Here is a 19,106-nt window from a genome sequence, read left to right as displayed (position 1 = left end):
CACAGGATCTTGGCTCGCTCGTTCTCTACCACCTTGGGAGGTGTTTCCCACTTTGACCTTGGGGTTTCCAGTCCATACTCCGCGCAGATGTTCCTGTATACTATGCCAGCCACTTGGTTATGGCGTTCCATGTATGCTTTGCCTGCCAGCATCTTACACCCTGCAGTTCTCTTTGCACAGTCTACACCTTGGGTCTTGTCTGGTGTGGTAGATCTGGGCCTCTATGGCTCTGGTGCTCAGGGCCTGCTCCTGTGCAGCCAGGATGAGTGCCTCTGTGCTGTCCTTCAGCCCAGCCCTTTCAAGCCATTGGTAGGATTTGTTGAGATCAGCCACTTCAGTTATGTTCCGGTGGTACATCCCGTGCAAGGGCTTGTCCTCCCATGATGGTCCCTCTTCCAGCATCTCATCCTCTGTTCTCCACTGCCTGAGACATTCACTCAGCACGTCATCTGTCGGGGCCTTATCCTTGATGTACTTATGGATCTTGGATGTTTCATCCTGGATAGTGGCTCTCACGCTCACTAGTCCTCGGCCTCCTTCCTTGCGGCTAGCGTACAGTCTCAGGGTGCTGGATTTGGGGTGGAACCCTCCATGCATGGTGAGGAGCTTTCGTGTCTTAACATCTGTGGTCTGTATCTCTTCCTTTGGCCACCTTATTATTCCCGCAGGGTATCTGATCACTGGCAGAGCGTAGCTGTTTATTGCCCGGGATTTGTTCTTGCCATTGAGCTGGCTTCTTAGGACTTGCCTTACTCGTTGGAGGTATTTGGCTGTTGCCGCATTCCTTGTTGCCTGTTCAAGGTTGCCGTTTGCCTGTGGTATTCCAAGGTACTTGTAATTGTCCTCAATGTCTGCTATTGTTCCTTCTGGGAGTGAGACCCCTTCTGTGTGGATTACCTTGCCTCTCTTTGTCACCATCCTCCCACATTTCTCGAGTCCGAATGACATCCCGATGTCCGAGCTGTAGATCCTGGTGGTGTGGATCAGCGAGTCGATGTCTCGCTCACTCTTGGCGTACAGCTTGATGTCATCCATGTAGAGGAGGTGACTTATGGTGGCCCCGTTCCGGAGTCGGTATCCATAGCCAGTCTTGTTTATTATTTGGCTGAGGGGGTTCAGACCTATGCAGAACAGCAGTGGGGACAGTGCATCTCCTTGGTATATGCCACATTTGATGGATACTTGGGCAAGTGGCTTCTCATTGGCTTCAAGGGTGGTTCTCCACAACCTCATCGAGTTTGCAATGAAGGCCCTTAGAGTTCTGTTGATGTTGTACAGCTCCAAGCATTCAGTGATCCATGTGTGTGGCATTGAGTCATAGGCTTTCTTGTAGTCGATCCAGGCTGTGCACAGGTTGGTGTGTCGCATTCTGCAGTCTTGGGCGACTGTTCTGTCTACCAGGAGTTGGTGTTTGGCTCCTCTGGTATCCTTACCAATGCCCTTCTGTGCTTCGCTCATGTATTGACTCATGTGCCCACTTATCTTAGCTGCGATGATGCCTGACATGAGCTTCCATGTTGTGGAGAGACAGGTTATTGGCCGGTAGTTGGATGGGACTGTGCCCTTTGAGGGATCCTTCATTATCAGGATCGTTCGCCCTTTGGTTAGCCATTCAGGGTGAGTCCCATCCCTTAGCAGCTGGTTCATTTGTGCTGCCAGGCGCTCATGGATTGCAGTGAGCTTCTTTAGCCAGTAGGCGTGGATCATGTCAGGGCCAGGTGCTGTCCAGTTTTTCATACTTGAGACTCTATGTTGGATGTCTGCCACTGTGATAGTCACTGGATTCTGTTCAGGGAGGTTGCTGTGGTCTTCCCTCAGATCCACCAGCCACTGTGCATCACTGTTGTGTGATGCCTCCCTTTCCCATATACCCTTCCAGTACTGTTCAGTTTCCAGCCTTGGTGGGTCTGCTCTGTTGTTATTACCCTGCCATTGAGAGTACACTTTCGCAGGTTGTGTTGCGAACAGCCGGTTTATTCGTCTGGCTTCGTTATCTCTGGTGTATCTCTTTAGGCGGCTGGCCAAGGCTTGTAGCCTTTGCTTGGCAGTTTCGAGTGCTTCAGGTATGGTCATCTGGCTGTACCTCTTAGGCATTGGTCTTTTCATTGCACCTCTCTGGGCCTCTGTCATTTGGCTCACTTCCCTCCGAGCTGCCTTGATTTTTGCCTCCAACCTTTGTTTCCATGGTGGGTATTGTTTCTCATGGCTCCCATGGTTGCTCTCATAGCCAAGCACCTCTAGGATCACTGATGCTGAAGCGTATATCAGCTCATTGGTTTCTGTGATTGTTGTGGTAGGGATCGCTCTCAATGCTACATTCACATCTTCCATGAGACTTTCTGATGGTACTTCACTTAGCCATTGTAGTGGGGTTCGGGGTTGCCTGTTCAATCTCGCCATGATCTTATCTTATATATATATATTATCCTTATATATATATATTATCCTTATATATATATATATTATCCTTATATATATATATATATATATATATATATATATATATATATATATATATATATATATATATATATATATATAAGGAACAGAACCATTTCTGAACTTTCACCCTGATGTGTCCTTCTACAAGGTAAGAGTGTTGCTACAAACATGCCAACCAGATTTCATGCTGTGCTACATTGAAGAAATAGGCCAACATTTATACATTTTTAATGCTGCACAGCTCAAGTGCACACATCTCAGCCCTTGTAAGGCCTGATGCCACCTTGCTTTGACTCTGTCCGTCCGTGACCCTGTAATTCACCCAGTTTGCTCTCTGTCCTCTTTCCATTCTCTGCTTCAGCTCTCCTGTCGTTATCTTTCACTTTTCTTACACATACAGCAACACGTGCATGAACGCGCTTACGCGTGAAGCTCCTTCTGTTGACGCGCAGTGGAGCGGACAGCGCAGAATTTATCCCAGCTCCATCGGAAGATGCATTGTAGACAGGCCTTCCTTCTCCAAACAACAATAACGGATTGCTTATCACTGCCGTAAAACTCGCTCAAAACAAGCTTGAGCTTCCCTGAACTCAGTGTTCCAAAACATAATTGAATTCAGTGCTGCTCACAGAAAGACGCACACAGATTGTTGATTGTTAGGCTGCAGAAACAAAAATGCAAACTTCCACAGACTCCCCAACGACTTCTCATTTTCCTATAGTAGAGGATGACCTTACATTCTTCCTGGAACAGTGTCTCATCTGTTTTTAGTACCCCTTGCTATTCCCATTCTCACTCCAGTATATAGTCCCTCAGACACTAAAAAGGTCCCTGATCTACTTTCATTACTGGAAATGAAACAAGAGCTTGAAGATTTCCTCGAGACAAATATAAACATTGATTCACTTCTAATAAATCTATTAAATCAAATACTGTTTAAAATAAATACCTGAAAAGAAGTATATAATTATAAACTCTTCATCAAAAACCTATGCAAGACAATATTTGTATTTTAAAGTTACTGAAAAAAGTCTCCATAAAAAAAAAGAAAAAGTCTTAAACCAATCCTCTATCATTACTGTGATGTTTAAGTCTGAATTAGTTGATCTCTTCAGCTAGTACAAAGCCGAGGGATTTAATGAGCAGGTCGTCATAGGAAGATGTCCTCAGATAACCTGCTATGATGTGCCAAATCCTCCTCTCTCTCGCTACTAAATACACACAGATCAGACTGGGTAACTGTAGTCAAGTGTTTCAGTGCGTGACAAGTCTACTTTAGCAAAATCCAACAAACACAACAGCAATTAAACATTTACACATCAATTGTGTGGATATCTACAAGCAGGCTGACCCACTTTCAGCCCATCCCTTGTTGACAAACCTGTATCTGAACCATTCGATTTTGAAAGTATCGTTTGCCACCTGTCCTGCTAAAGCTTAAACGCCGTAAACGTTGTTTTGTAGTGAGTCAGATGTGGGATGCAAAGGGCTTTGTTGTTACAGTATCACTATAGGTCATATTGTTACTGTACATGTGGCTGTTAACCTGTGCCTGTATAACCTGTATAATAGACTTAGCAAAGTGTGGATATAGGGCCTTATACACAGCTTAGTGATAGTCAGTGAATGCATAAAGCAAGATGAAGACCAGTCATGGCCTTGAGGGACCATACTAACTGCTGATCTAAGTAGCTGCTCCTGTGGCCACAGTGGTGTCTTAGCATCTGCATCATAATTCTTAATCTGACAGGTGCACAGAGCTATAATGAGCTATCTTGAAGCATTAAACTGCACCGCAAAAAATAAGATATATACATACACATGAATAAATACATTCAAAAAGAATGTTATTATCATGTAATTATTATTTCAGTATTGCCCTTAAGTCTTGTTTGATTTATATATATATATTTTTAATGAGAGAGTGAGTCATCTTATTTTTGACAAATATTTTCCATTATCCATTCCCAGTCCAGTTAAGTTAATTAAGCTAAAGAGGATAAAACTATTATATTGAACTGCATTTCCTCTCAACAGCATGTGTCTAGACTACAAGCGCCTGCAAATAAACAAAACCTATTATCAAAGGGAGGGAGGAAGCCTGTTGGTTGCTAAACAACATTTCCCAGCATGCTCCCATAACACACTCTAATGAGACTGCAGGGAGTTGCTTCTCTAATGTAGACAATACAAGACCACGAGGACCTTGAGGCGCCAAATCTCAGGCCAAAATACGCAAAAGAAAGGCTGTCTTAACTGACTGCGGCTTCAGACGCACCATTTCCGAGTGCTAGACATATGGACATTTTTCTTTCACGTTAAAAAAGGCTGTGATGCAAGGCTGTCTACGTGTGCATGTTCATGTTTGAGATAGAAAGAGTCACAAATATACAGGTTTCCAGTCAGTGTTGTCCCCTTACCTGATATCCCTCACAGCTAGTTTGTACCACGGCTCCAGGTGGTGCTGGGGCCCTCCTCTTCTTGTTCTCCGCCTTGGGAGACATCCTGGGTAGGGTCATGACTGACTGAGACTGGCCTAAGGTGCTGGGTCGATCTTCTAAGGTGGGGACCCCAGACACTGTAGACAGACACTGTAACATAAAAAAGGATGTATAGTTAAGACTATCAGTGAGTGTAAGAAACATCTGAAGAAAGCTGTACAGTATGCATTAATGACAGTAAACTAACCCACATCCTTCATCTATTATGTCTCATGTACTGTTTTTAAAACCTTTACTTGCCCAAATTAAAAAGGTACATCTAAATTTTCAAGGTCTGACTAAAGCACTTGAGCAAATATGGCTCTCTGTATCTGATCAAAGAGAGTCCAACATACTTATAAAAATCCCCCCCGTGGCTCAGCTACAGAGTACAGAGTCTTAGGGCAGGCTGAACCCACCCCCTATGTCCCTATGATATAAGAAAACGCTTAAAAGCAGATTAATTGATGCATTTGGAAAAAGCCGGGACACACCATAAAAGCAGAGCAGAAAGGAACATAAAGTTCACTTCATTAGAATTAATTGGACCCAAGGTTAGAACATCTCACAGTGGGGAGGAAAGAACAGTGGAACAAGGAAAAGCACTGAACAAGCAGCCTTGAAGAGAGTCCAGTAGGCATGCAGGCTTTCTTCACTTTCAGGAAAAACACTGATATTTTGATTCCTATAACGTACAAAAAATATGTAACTGGCTGTGCTGTGAAGTTAAAAAGGGAGAGTGGTAACAAAAGAGAGACAGACATGAACTACCAGAATGTTCTTAATGTTTTAAACACAATACACATATTGGCAAACAATGGAACAAAAGGTAAAAAAACATAAATTTTACAGCACATGAGCCCGACTACAACACAAACATACAGTGGAGAAAATAAACCAAATAAACCTTTGGAAATAAAGCAGCCACAGTTCATTGTGCTGCATGACAGGTGTATGAACAGCATGAGAGTAGGCAGCAAAGACAGGTTGACAGAAACAAAAGAATGATGGAAGTTTAAAGCAGAACATTCGCTTGAACTCTGTCTGACATCTCCACCTGCCATATTCTACTCATTCCCCTTTGCAAACGACTGAAAATCTGTCACAACAGCAATATAAGAAATTAGCAAATGTACTCTGGCACTTGGCAGAAATTCAAGATTACTGTGCATTCATAGCCTATTGAATCTCTGCATGACTTACATACAGTATATCTCTCAACAATGCCTTTTGGCTGGAAGCCCTAATCCCACTGCAAATGATGTTTAAATACGGTATATAAAAGGCAAGTTGAAAGTTCCAGGGCTAATTAATCTCTGACCACTTCTTCCAGCAATCCTTTAATGCCATGCCATGAAGTCTACATTAGCTGACAAAGGCATCAGGACTGGAGCAGTCTGCAAGTTAGCCATAGCTTTTGTAATTTTGTAATTCTAATTAGGGAGTAGAAGCCAAGAGGATGCTTCCTATACTTGGCAATAAGAGCTCATAAAAGTCCAAGAATGGTACAAATGTCATACTGTAGCAGGAGAATATTGGCTAGAGAGCATCGGTTAACACAACGGATGATGAATAAAGGCTTGATGTCTTTTACATTAGTACTAAAAGCACAGCCTCTTATCTTACTGTTCATTAGAGGTTCAAGTACAGTGCACGTGTATGTAAATGCATGTGTGTGTACTTATAACACACACTCGCTGAAAAACACACATCAAAAAAACAATAATAATAACCACCATTATAGATTAATTTTAAAATGTCACATTATTGTGACAATAAAGGAAAATATGTATTTGCATTCACCCATTAAAGACAAAAACACAAAAAGGACCTAATAGAAGAGGATGATGATGAAGACAATGAGTCATCAAGACAAAGACAAAAGAGATAAATTATAGAGAAGACAGACAAGCGAAGCAGAGTCAGCCAGGCAGTGTTTTTCTAGCTAACGCGATCAAATGCTGTATTGATCTTATGTGAGCCTCGGATGGCTGCTGCTGAACTAAGGCTACTGTGGCTCTAAAATCTAATTAACATAATTAGGTTATAGGCATAAATGGTAGATGGCTGCTTAATGTAGCATCCTAGTACTTCTGCATACACGTGGACGTACGCTGAACACTAGAATTATCAAAACCTGCTTTTATTATAACAGTAGTGTTTATGATGGAGGGTTCTTAAAATATATAAAATAATAAAATAAATAAATAAATATAAAAATATTTAAGTTCTTTAAAGATCACCCCACCCTCTACCCCTCTTTGCAGATTCAAGGTTGTTCTAGGACCAGAATCACAGACTAGACTCTAGGATAAAAAGCTTTAGCACATGTTTAATGCAATCCCCCACTTTATCATTCAATCCTTCTTTGTAGGAGAGTGAGTAGCAGTAAGAGCTGTTCATACTCCTCCCTGGACCTGTGACGCAAGGAGCTCAAGACTGCTTCACTAACTTTCTGGAGAGCTGCTGCCCTCTGAAGGTTACAAGTACACATGACCACATATAAACAACCAGTGCCACGGTACTGTAACCACTGGTATTGTACTGTAAGTGGTAGATGTTAAAGTGTGTAGTGTTCTTCTATCATTTAGTAAAAAACAAGTGAAGTGCATCAGAGTCGAAGTAATGATGTAGCACTATATAATAAAATAACTGTTCATCCAGGTCCAGTGTTAGTAATACTTACCATAGATTGGGTGTCTGTATTTTGTATTAATTTTTCATCACAATCATCCATGTCCATAGATGTTGACTCTGTCTGTAAACGGAAGGCACCATGCAGCATTCAAGCGTTTAGTCATGCATTTACAGTAACAAGTCTCATTTATCAAATGGCATTGTGATTTTGAAGCAAATGGCAGGTGTGTAATAAGTGACAGCTTCCCTGTGCACAATCTTACTGTTAATTAAGAACAATGCTGTGAAAGTACAACTGATATAAACTTTTCTACTGAAATATACCTACACTGATAAAAGAGACATGACCAAATTCACTCTGGCATAAAGCAGGAGTCTTACTGTACCTTGGATTTCCTTCTGCTGAACTGGAAGAAGCTGAGAAGCCCTTTTTTCTCAGGTCTCCCTAAAGTTGCAGTGCTAGAGCGTACAGTGTCTATGCAAGGTAACAAGGAGTGGGGGGTGGGTACATGACAAAAAACAAGATCAGAGACATAATGAGAAACACTTTACTAGGAGCGACAGACAATTTATTTCACTACACAGGGAGCAATATAGTTTTCAATAAAAATTACTTTGGTTTTATTAAGTGTGGAGCTGTGACTTAACATTTCGAGACATCTTCCAGCAGGTTACTCTTTCTGCTGAGCCTACATGACTAGTGCATGAATTACCATTTTTTCTCAGCAGAGGGAGACATTAGATTATTATTCTCAAGGTCTAGCTCCCTTCAGCCTTTACTGTCTACAAAGAAGTGACACTGTACCATAATAACAGGACAGAGGGGGAAGCTAAGTTGCTGTAAACCGGGGTATGTGTATTCAAACGACAGTGGGGTGAGGTAAACTTAATAATAGATCAATTCATGGGCTATTAATTTGACAAAGAAATCAAACAAATAGGTTTTCAAGACAATTGTCTAGCAAGCAAACAGGCCTGTCCAATGCAGTCAACAGGTAGGTTAATAAGCAAGCAGTAGTATGTTAGGTCCAACTACAAGGACGTGGTTGGAGTGTGCAACACTAAGACAGACAGCAGGTGTGGCCAATACCTGAGTAGTTTAGAGCAGGGGCAGAAGCCATTTTAGGCTGCAGAACTGGAAAACATAACAAGGCTTCAAATCATTTAAAGTCACATACGTTTTGGTTTTTAAGTCATCAACCTGATCATTGATTTGACATCTGATTAAAATGTTGTATGAGCAGGTTTTGCCCATGCCTATATTCTTCATGACTATAAACCACAATCTTTTCTTTAACATCGTAAACCGTTTGTTTAAAAGGTGCCTATGGACTGATCACAACACCAGGACTGTGTATCTGTGTGTCTCTACATACACAGATCTCTGTGTTTATCAAGGGTCATTTTGCTGAATCTATTGTAAGAAAAATAAACAAGCTTGTATTTCTGTTCCTGCTTTCTTGAACCTCAATTTAGGTAATAATAAATATGTCAATAGAAATTTACATACTGGGCTGGGCAAGCCTCACAGCAGGATAGAACATACTGTACTGCTGCTTTTGTACCTTAGTACAATGAATTACTACTGGGTTTGCAAGAGATCCATTATTTTCCCCGTTTCATACAATAGGAAGGCACAAATTGTGGTTCCCTCTTTACACTGTGCAGTTCAACATCAGCTGCTGTTTTCGTATCTAGCAATACACGTTCAGCCAAACCAACACATCATGACCATCACAAAGTTTAACCGTGTGGTGGCGTTTTTCAATAGGGAACCGGAATTGGACAAATTAACATTTGCACCTCACATGACAAAGATAAAGAAACCTAAAAATGTTGCACTGCTTTACTGGCTTGAATAAAAAATAATAAAAAAGATCTTATTTTCCTAAAGAGAGAGGAAGGAGGACGAGAGGAACATCAACTACATACAGTACAATAGTTGCCAATAATTTTCCATGATGATATCTTGTATACTTTGTACCTGTACAAATATACAAGGAAAAAGGAAAATACAAAAGTAGTTTACCTAGTCTCTGATCGTGTACATAGAGTTCCTTGAGCCCCAGGTGTGTCAAAGATTTATCCAGCGGTAACTCGTGCCGACTGATGCTGTCCTTCAGCAGCAGGACATGCCCAGAGTCAAAGTCACACTTCTCACAGATGTTTGGTATCAGAGCCTGAAGTGGTAGAAACGGGTTGACCCGAACCACTGCCTTCTGGCTGTTGTGGTAGTTCACCATCAAACGCACCGTTTTCTGATACAGACAGAGGAGAATATATTAGAAAAGTAACTGCGCTCAGGAGCGACAGGGCAGCAAAGAGTAACAACATACAGGCGCTCCATGGCTACACCTTTATTATCACTAAACACAAGTGATATATGAAGTAAATATAACAAAAGTAATCAAAACATACTGAATGAAGCCAGAGGTTAAAATAGACCTAATGAACATATCTCTGAAGGTAACAGTGTAATCAGGACTGAAAATCTTTAAAATACTAATAACTGTCCCATAAGCTGCAACAATTCTTTGGAATCCCCCCCAAGTACAACTACAAAGCTATAAAACACAGAAAAGAACATGAGAAAGTCGAAATTGAAATGCACGAAGACAATTTAGCAATGGGTACCATTAGGCTAGACTTTGTTTCTTGACAGAAAATGGAACATTTCATAGGTGAGTGGTTAGAACTGTGTGCATCTGTGTAGGCATAGAGAATGACACTTGATTTGTATGTGTGTTTGGTTGTCAGTCCCTCATATATTCAACTAGACATGTCACTCTGTGAAGGCCTCTCAGCAGAATTTATAACGGCTATTCAGGGCAGGGGCTCATTGAAGCATTTTAATTAATATGACATTCAGTTAACAGCACATATTTAACTGTATATTTAACTATATACATAACATTGAATTAAATAATTAGGTAATTGTCTGACCAATAAACACATCTGAGAGTAGACCTTTGCCCCAGTCGAATGGTTTTGTAAATACAGTTTCAGTCAAAAATGGTGTTGATAAAAAAGTCATTTACTTCACTCAACTATATCAATTTGAAAGAATAGAACTTTACAGGATTATCACATTACAAGATTGTAGTTCCTAGAATAAGGTGCTGTTAATTCACTGTGTTTGTTATTTCTGTCCAGCTTTTATTAGTCATAATCCAATAAAAGGCTGATTTCAGCTAACAATTTACACATTATAACTCTCTTGCAGGAAGGTTTTATTACAGTGTGGTTTTATTAGGCTGCATCTAAGTGACAGCTGAATACAAAGTACTGTATATCAAATTTTCCCTTTCAACTGTTGGGACTGATTGTACAATAGGAGCAAAGAAAAAATATGATTGCATGATTGATGGACACGTCTGAAACAGCGTTAAGTCTCTGGCCTAAAGCCAGATTGGGTCATAGGGAGAGAGCAGTCAGTGAGCCCTGAGAAGAGCAGAGAAATAATGCATGGTAACTAAAGGTAAGGCACTCATCAAATATTCAAAGTGTAGGAGGAGAGAAGAGAAAAGGGAAGAAAGAAAAAGACTAATAAAAAGTTCAAACAAGCTGATGATAAAGAGACATACTGAATATAAGTCACACAGACTCCAAACCAATGTCCGAGAACTGACTCCAGGGTCATAATAAACCAGTTTAATTCCAACCAGCTTCCTACCTTAGCATGTGCTCTGAAAGGTTTCACTTGCCTTGCTTTCTGCCAGCAGCCAGAAGTGAGAGGTAGAGACGCAAGGAATCAATATAACACATGGCTTTAGGGTTAGGAGCTTTGAATACAGGACAAATTGTCTGTCCAGCTGTCTGTCTAGTTGATTAAGAGAAAAGCTTTATCGCTGACATTTTCCTGCTTTGCTTCAGGTAGACATGTTATAACAGTCCTGGTTCCAGTATAATAACACACGTTTTTAGGAAGTGAAAATTGTATTAAATGTATTATTTACCACACTGTGACTCACCTCTGGCACTTTAGGGGCAGGTCTGCGAACCACTTTATCCTCAAAAACCTTCTCTTTAATAAGAACACAGGCCACGTTGAGGGAGCCCAGAAGAACGTTGGGCTTGAACCCCAAAGGGTGGCCCTCGGCCGACAGCAGCTCCAGGGTGTGCAATGCTGGATTCAAGTGGTAGCGGCTACACAACTCAACCAGCAGGTCCATCAGCGCCTTACTGAGAGAGGGCGAAAGAGAATGAAGAGGGGTGAACAGGGAGAAAGTGAAAGACAGGGCAGCGAGGAGAGAGGAGGGGAGGGAGGGAGTTTGGAAGAGCGAAGCACAGGAAGGAGAAAGCAAGAGAAAAGAGATAGATATTGTTACAAAGCCTACAAAGCCTAGCTACTGACATCTATATTTATCTCCCAAACTCCAGAAACAGGTCTCCTCAGTTACCACATACTGTAAGCACACATAGTTGTTTAATGACAAAAGGAGGCTGTACTGACTTTGTGCCTGTGTGTTGTAGATATGTAGACTGTTAATCTAGAGACAACAGTAGAAACTGTCAAAAAGTGTGCAGTGCAAGAAAGTAATGAGTAACGTCACTGCAATGGTTGATACTGTATGACAAACTATTGCACTTCTATTCACGTTTTATTAGATAAGTCTGCCTTCAGGTATGAAGTTGAACCAATGAGGAGCCCTACACAACTGAATGTCCGTCCAAAGAGACAAAAACCACGACAGAGCCTCCAGTGTTTTCTGTGAACAGCCAGATCGAGTGACAGACATGGGAGATGCCACTACAAAAGGATGTCACTGATAATCACTACCACACGGACACGGTCTACTACTAAAATCTGAAATCCATCACCATGTGTCCTGGAATATGTGCTTAGCAAGATCAAGTTTTAGTTGGCACTTTAATATAAGACAATAGGTCATAACTAAGCATCTTTAGCAGCCAATTCAGTGTTTCTATTATGACACTGCATAGTGCATTACATCTTATTTGGGACAGCGTCATAACAGAAGCGTGTATGCAGTTCAGGTCTTTCTCAACGACTACAATGGTTGTACAATAGTAACTGCTGGGTTTATATATTAAGCTGGGTACGGTATATGCAAATGTTGCAGAATCAGTGGCAGAACCATAATACATGAATACATACATGTAGGAGAATAAAGCATTATAGAAATGACAACACTGTTTCCTGATATTTAATATAACACCTACTCAAGCTAATATTTTACATAATAACACGTGAATCATCACAGTGCGCAATCAGAAAATGAAGTCATTGCTATGAAGTGTCTAAAGGTGAACTGCAGCTCCAGCACACCCACAGCTAAGGTGTGACGTAAACAATTATTGCCCAGAAATGTTGGGTAATAAAGATTTTAGATATCTGACACGTAATAAAATAATATCCTTACTTGTACCCGAAGCACTTTACAATGTTGCTTCCCATTCACCCACTCAACAGTAAAAACTGTTTAAATTGACATGTCCCCTTAACATGCAGGGATAATTCACTCACTTCCAAAAACTATCCAGACCTTCACTTTTTGCACCACTGTGATGTGCTGTAGATTAAACTGTAACATCTTGGCAGAAGTTTTCCTGTTTAATGTTGGGTAGTACTGTATACTTAATAACTAATACTAATTCAAAGTATAATGACAGACAAGTAACCAAGGTACCGTGAGAGCAATCAAACACCCCAGTAGCAGTCTTAGTATCTGTGCTGATATGTGGGGTGAACTTTACTATGCTGTACACAGATACGGTGTCAAATCAAGTCACGCTGCTTAGGCAAATTTCCACGTTCCAGGCGTATCTCCAGGGTAACGCAACCCATCAAAGTGTGATAGAGATACAGAAGAGAACCACAATATGAAGTCCATCAGCTATACTTTTGAGAAAAGGGGATTTCAACATTTGATTTTTAATATATATGAAAAGTAAACAACTTTGCATATTTAAGAGTTGAATGTTTCTTGCTCAGGTCTCACACACTTTGAAAAAAAAACAACTTTATTTTCTGTTGCCAGTGAGGAGTATCACATGATTATTAAAAGAACTGCCCTAAAGGAGATGCTCATTAGTGAGAGAGTGCTTTACTAGGTCAGCATTCATCTGTTGGCTCTGTCAGACAAAGCCTGTGCTGAGACTGGGAATGGGAACCCTTGACAAGGCCCCACAAGCACAGCCACAGAAGTGACAAACAGGTCCCACACTGTTAGTCTTATAATGACAACATAAAGTCAAAAACATCATCATATTGACAGAATTATATACAGTACAACAATAGTGTTGTTAGTAGTGTTAGAGAATAACCATGTAATTCATTTTGCAGAGCCATATATCAGAAAGTATATTAAACAGCTCTATGAGTAAATATGTCTTATCGTGGACGATTGTGTCATCACGTGTCATCTCACCTTCCATCCTCAGTAACAGAAATCTGGTTTCCCTGTGGCAGAGTGAGCTGTAGATCCACCGTGGGCCTCAGCATGTTCTCCTTGGAGTCCACCCCTGATTTCCCTTCCCTGTCGGGCGCTGTGTTCCTAAAGATATGGCGAGGCGCAGGTTGAGGGGCCTGAGGTGGAGGAGGGGCACGGCCCTTCATCCTCTTCCTGGCGATGCAAGATGTAAAAAAGGACATTGTTATTATTTCTACTAGTAGTATTTCCCTATGTTAACTGAGTAATTATTGTTTTTCTGAAATCCAGTCTTACACACCACTGTCTAATACAAATAACACAGTGTCACCATCACAAGAGTCATCTAAATAACAGGGTTGCCTGTTTCTGATTATCATCACATTTGGATGACGAGACAGTCTAATGATATGATGCTGAGGTGACCCTTTTAGCTGTCGAGATGATTCAGCCTAGTCAAGATATTTATACCATCTGTTTCTCTAAATACAGTAATAATCATTTGCAGCAACGCTATGTTTACTGAGTGACTAAGACTTGATGGAATTACAGTTTTATCAATGTAGAGCCACAGCATAAAAAACATTCCACGCAGATCATGGAGTCTTGTGGTTCTTTTCAGGTGCATTATCTAAATAATTATGTAAACAGATAAAATAAATCCACAATCAAAGCACAGCTCATACGTGTGGAGACATTAGACATGCCAATGGGGTCATGTTTTTGCATTGATTCTCCACTCAGCATACTGTAACCTCGAGTTAGCCTGACCGGCAGGGCTGATTAGAGACAAATAGCCATTTTATGCAACACATTTCAACACGGACTACCTTTATTTAACAACACAAATATTACCTCAAGATTAAGAAAAAATTTAAAACCTCACTTCGATGGTCCTGGTTTTCCAAGAGTGGTACGTATAGATCGAGCCTTGATAAACCCAGTTCAGTAGACTTGACTCATTCACACAAGCGTGCAGTGTAGTTCAGTGCTGTCTAGTATCATACATGGTATTCATGTCCAAATGTGGAAATGCAAATGCAGCAACAGCAAAGGAGGATGCACGTGAACATAGAACAGAGTGCGGACTCTAACCCAGTGAGAGTTAACCATTAACGTATTTGTCAGATATCAACAAACTCAAACCACAGGGCTCATTGTATCATTTACCCATTATGTAATGTCCATACCCATATGCTGAATGTCGTTTTCAATGAACAGTCATGGGAATGAGAGAACAATGTAATCAGGGATGAAATAAATATGATTTTTTATCATTACCTGCAAGGTGTTTAGACTAAACATACAGCCATAAAATGTATTTATTTAGACATGCATAAAGATTTTTTTTTGTTAAAAACATGATTTTTTTCATGTTTCTATGTTTTTGTTGCCTCTTCCAGTCTTAGACTTAAAAGCTAGTATCCTTCTCTCTTTTTTGCATAGCGTTTGTCTTACAGTAACATTTCACTCTCCCCCTCTCTCTTTCCCTGTCTCAGACACACAAAGACACCTTCAGGAGAGGCCTCGTCTCCCACAAAGTTAGAATTAGCAGGCTTAAACAGAGTGAGAGGGAGCGTAATGAAGAAGCAGGGAACCAAGAGCAGGAAACCGAGCTCCGGCACAAGAGGGCAGAACTGTAAGTGCTGAGTTGCTCCAGGGACTTTTTTTTACACACACACACACACACACACACACACACACACACACACACACACACACACACACACACACACACACACACACACACACACACACACACACACACACACACACACACACACACACACACACACACACACACACACACACACACACACACGAGAAGGTCACTAATGGAGCATTCAGGACCACTCAGTTCATTTCACTTGACTAAACAGCATTAACAAGGACATAATTCTTTCCCTAACCTCAATCTGTTTTTCTAAGGAGTTAATGACACTCAGATGAACGGTTCTATGATGAAAAGAAACAGACGGTGAGATCACTGTCAAAGACTCACATGTGCCTAAATCATTCAGAGCAAGGAACCTACAGTATAACTGAACAGGGAACAATATGGTAATTGACAGTACTACGAGGGTCAAATTGATGGTCGGGGGCATACGTTTGACTGTATGTTTTAAAAGGTGTGCACATTTTTCCGATGTCTACTACAATAAAAAAACTAATTAAATATATGGGCAATAGTTAATTGTTATTCCATTCAATCTGCTATTTACTACTGTACAGATGTAGCATAAAGAGTTAAGTTGCAGTGTTTCAAGTCGGGCAGGAGAACAAAAGCAATACATGCTGACTAACCCACTCCAAACATCAAAGTCAGTTACGCATGAGCCCCAAACATTCATAAGGTAAGTCAGTCACACAGCCTTACTCTATTAGATATAGCTTTAGGTATGGACCTGCCACCGCATGAATGTCTGTTCTCTGTAAAACAATGGAGAGAGTGTGAAACAATGAGTTACTATCCTCACTGAAGACAACAAAGTGAGAATGAAGAACTGTCCAAAAGCCCAGCGGCAACTGACCTACATTCACCCTGACAGAACGAACCAGAGACGCACCAAAGCTCTGCAGCATTTCATGATGTTAGATGTAATAAATCAATTTCGTTCATTTTAATATTATAAACACTGTACAATGTGAATTGCAGGACAATTCGTTCAGCATGTGGACAGACAAGGCCTTTCCAGGCCTCAGCCTGGTGTTTGAGACTTGCAACAGGAAAGTCTCGGGAGAATTGGTGAGAAGAAATACAGTTACTGTATGTTACTTTACTTTGGGAAGAAAATATGGAATTATCTAATGAACAGATGAACGCAGAGTACAACAAAGTGAGCAGGTTTTATCCTGAAGTGCCACTTCAACACATCACTACCACCTCCTGCACTTGCAGTACATGAACAATAAAAGGGAAGCCAGTCCTCTCTCTCAGCTCCTCTTGAGCACTGGTCACAACACTAATGATAGACATCCTGGAACGTCAGCCACACCCTTACAGACTACACATGCACATACAATATCCTGCTACCCAGTCAGCATACCTCTTGGGTGTCATGGTGTCTCCATGACAACCTATATTTGTACACCACTTAGCAAGAGATCAGACCTAATTTTAGTTGCAGCTGTGGGTTCTGGAGGCGCACACACCGAGGTTGAGTGATCCAGAAAACAGAAACAAAAGTGGAGAATAACACAAGATAAGAAAAGAACAAGGACTTTCTGGTGTCAAAGTAAATATTAGAGATACACGGGCCCAGGAAAACATTTGTTTGCCGTTAGTAGGCACACCGTTCAGCATATGCTACGATTCTCATATTACTGGGTCACGTACCAAAACCGGGCTGCAAGGCAAAGTAATAATCATATTCTGGATTCATATTTAAAGGCGACCAACTGATACAGCATTGCCCCTCCACAGCAAAACAATGAATTCAATGTAAACTAGATGTAGAAAAAACAACAAATGCCACTTGAGCAGCACTGGGCAACAGTGAAGAGGAAAAATTCTCCTCAAACCCTTTTAACAAAAGAAATCTCCAGTTGAACTAGTCTCTGGCTGAGCAACCGTCTGCTTCAACCAGTGGGGATAAGTGGAAAGTGACGACAGAAAAGAGTGAAGGTTGGTACAGCAAGAGGCAGGTCACCAGTCTGTCACTGGGCCGACACAGAAACACAGACGACCACTCTAAACTATAGGTAGTCAGCAATAAAATATGTTGTCTGGTGAGGTCAGGCATTCAACGTGCTCTATCTCAAAGACACAAAAAAAATAAATAGTAGTCAGTAATATCTTATCAGTTCTTCTTTATATATATATATATATATATATATATATATATATATATATATAGTTCTGCATCAAGTGGTTGTGAAGCTATCAGCCTGGAGCATAATCTCTATCAGAGCAGTGCAGAGTCACATAATAACCCCAGAGATTTCAAAGAAATTTCCATTACACCTGAGGCGTTTAAAGAATTATTACTCACTGGGATTCATTAGGACGTGTCTACTTTACAATCATTTAAAAGGTTTCACGTCCAGAATGCGTTCAGGATACTCGTAAGTCGGCTCAGTCACAGTCATGGTTCTGTGACTCTGTGTCACAGCAGTCACAACACTTGAAACATGTACCAATAGTCATCTTATCCACTTGACCAGTGAGACACAGGCACGCCGTAACAGCACAATATTTTCCAGGACAACAGTAACACCCTCAAATACTGTAGCCAGGGGCAATATTACCACTGTGATTTATTAACACAAGAAAGAGTAGAGCAGAGAACAACGAAGGGTCGATGGGTGGAGATCAACGTCTGATAAGAAAGCAATGAAACATGGAATGTACAAGCATTATAATTAGTTTATTTCCTTCTGCCTACACTCTTCCTGTAAATCTAGGAAGACTCCTGCAGTAAAAACAGGAGGAACAATATGTGTGTTACAGATATTGTAACTGTATACTTTACAGTATCTTAAGAGTCCAACCTAGAATCACCGGAACCGGAATCACAATTTGGAAATAACACAAATAATTACAGTAGGATAGGAATCACTTAACAGGAATGTTGCTGTTGCTTATTTTGTAATAACTTTCTAAACATTGTGACACCATGTGGTTAAACCTCCATTTCCTCCAATGAAATAGGAGTGTAAAGTGGTAAAGGTTAAAAACTAGGCAAACCTCACCTTATCAGGTGAGACGACAGCGAATCAGCTGATGTTAGAGGAGTGTGTGTGCATACTGTATCTGCCAGTACACACACAATCTGAGTGTCATCCTCTATCACAAATCCACATACCACAGTGACTAACATATGACAGTCTTCCAGAAATAAACCTGAGTAGTCCATAACAGCTGCATGCGGAGACGCTGGTGTAGAGGCTAAACACAGACAGTGGCTTCTTAATAGAGGTGCCTGTTAGTGTTTCCTTCACAAGGGACAAAATAATAATATAGCATATAATAATAACATAGTTGGACCTAACAGTACTAAAAACACAGCTAGTCCACGAACCACAGTGAGATGACTTGACCTATACCTTTATTGCTGTACTGTAGGGACACATTGCAAACATTTGATAAAGACGTGTGTTCAGGATTTGGAACAAAACACTTACTTAGCAAAGTTCCACCACAACAGCACTGCTT

At 40.8% G+C, this 19,106-nt stretch overlaps 1 protein-coding gene across 6 annotated transcripts in view; it reads right to left on the bottom strand.

The window, feature by feature from the left end:
• The window catches only part of cobl (cordon-bleu WH2 repeat protein), a 38,068-nt gene that overhangs the window by 15,830 nt on the left and 3,132 nt on the right, over positions 1 to 19,106 (bottom strand). For 2 of the 6 annotated variants that reach the window (XM_055503178.1, XM_029128672.3), the window contains 7 exons: positions 13,952 to 14,146; positions 11,531 to 11,741; positions 9,589 to 9,817; positions 8,650 to 8,694; positions 7,946 to 8,034; positions 7,609 to 7,680; positions 4,863 to 5,033 (listed from right to left, as the gene is read on the bottom strand). In XM_055503178.1, coding sequence (XP_055359153.1) covers positions 4,863 to 5,033; positions 7,609 to 7,680; positions 7,946 to 8,034; positions 8,650 to 8,694; positions 9,589 to 9,817; positions 11,531 to 11,741; positions 13,952 to 14,146 — 1,012 coding nt within the window. Of the gene's footprint in view, positions 1 to 4,862; positions 5,034 to 7,608; positions 7,681 to 7,945; positions 8,035 to 8,649; positions 8,695 to 9,588; positions 9,818 to 11,530; positions 11,742 to 13,951; positions 14,147 to 14,806; positions 15,051 to 19,106 lie in introns of those variants that run through there. The other 4 variants (XM_029128674.3, XM_029128678.3, XM_029128677.3 and 1 more) reach the window with 4 other exon arrangements.

This window comes from Betta splendens, chromosome 16 (assembly GCF_900634795.4).
Source record: "Betta splendens chromosome 16, fBetSpl5.4, whole genome shotgun sequence".
Lineage (NCBI taxonomy): Eukaryota > Metazoa > Chordata > Actinopteri > Anabantiformes > Osphronemidae > Betta > Betta splendens.
This window is presented reverse-complemented; position numbering and strand designations above follow the sequence as displayed.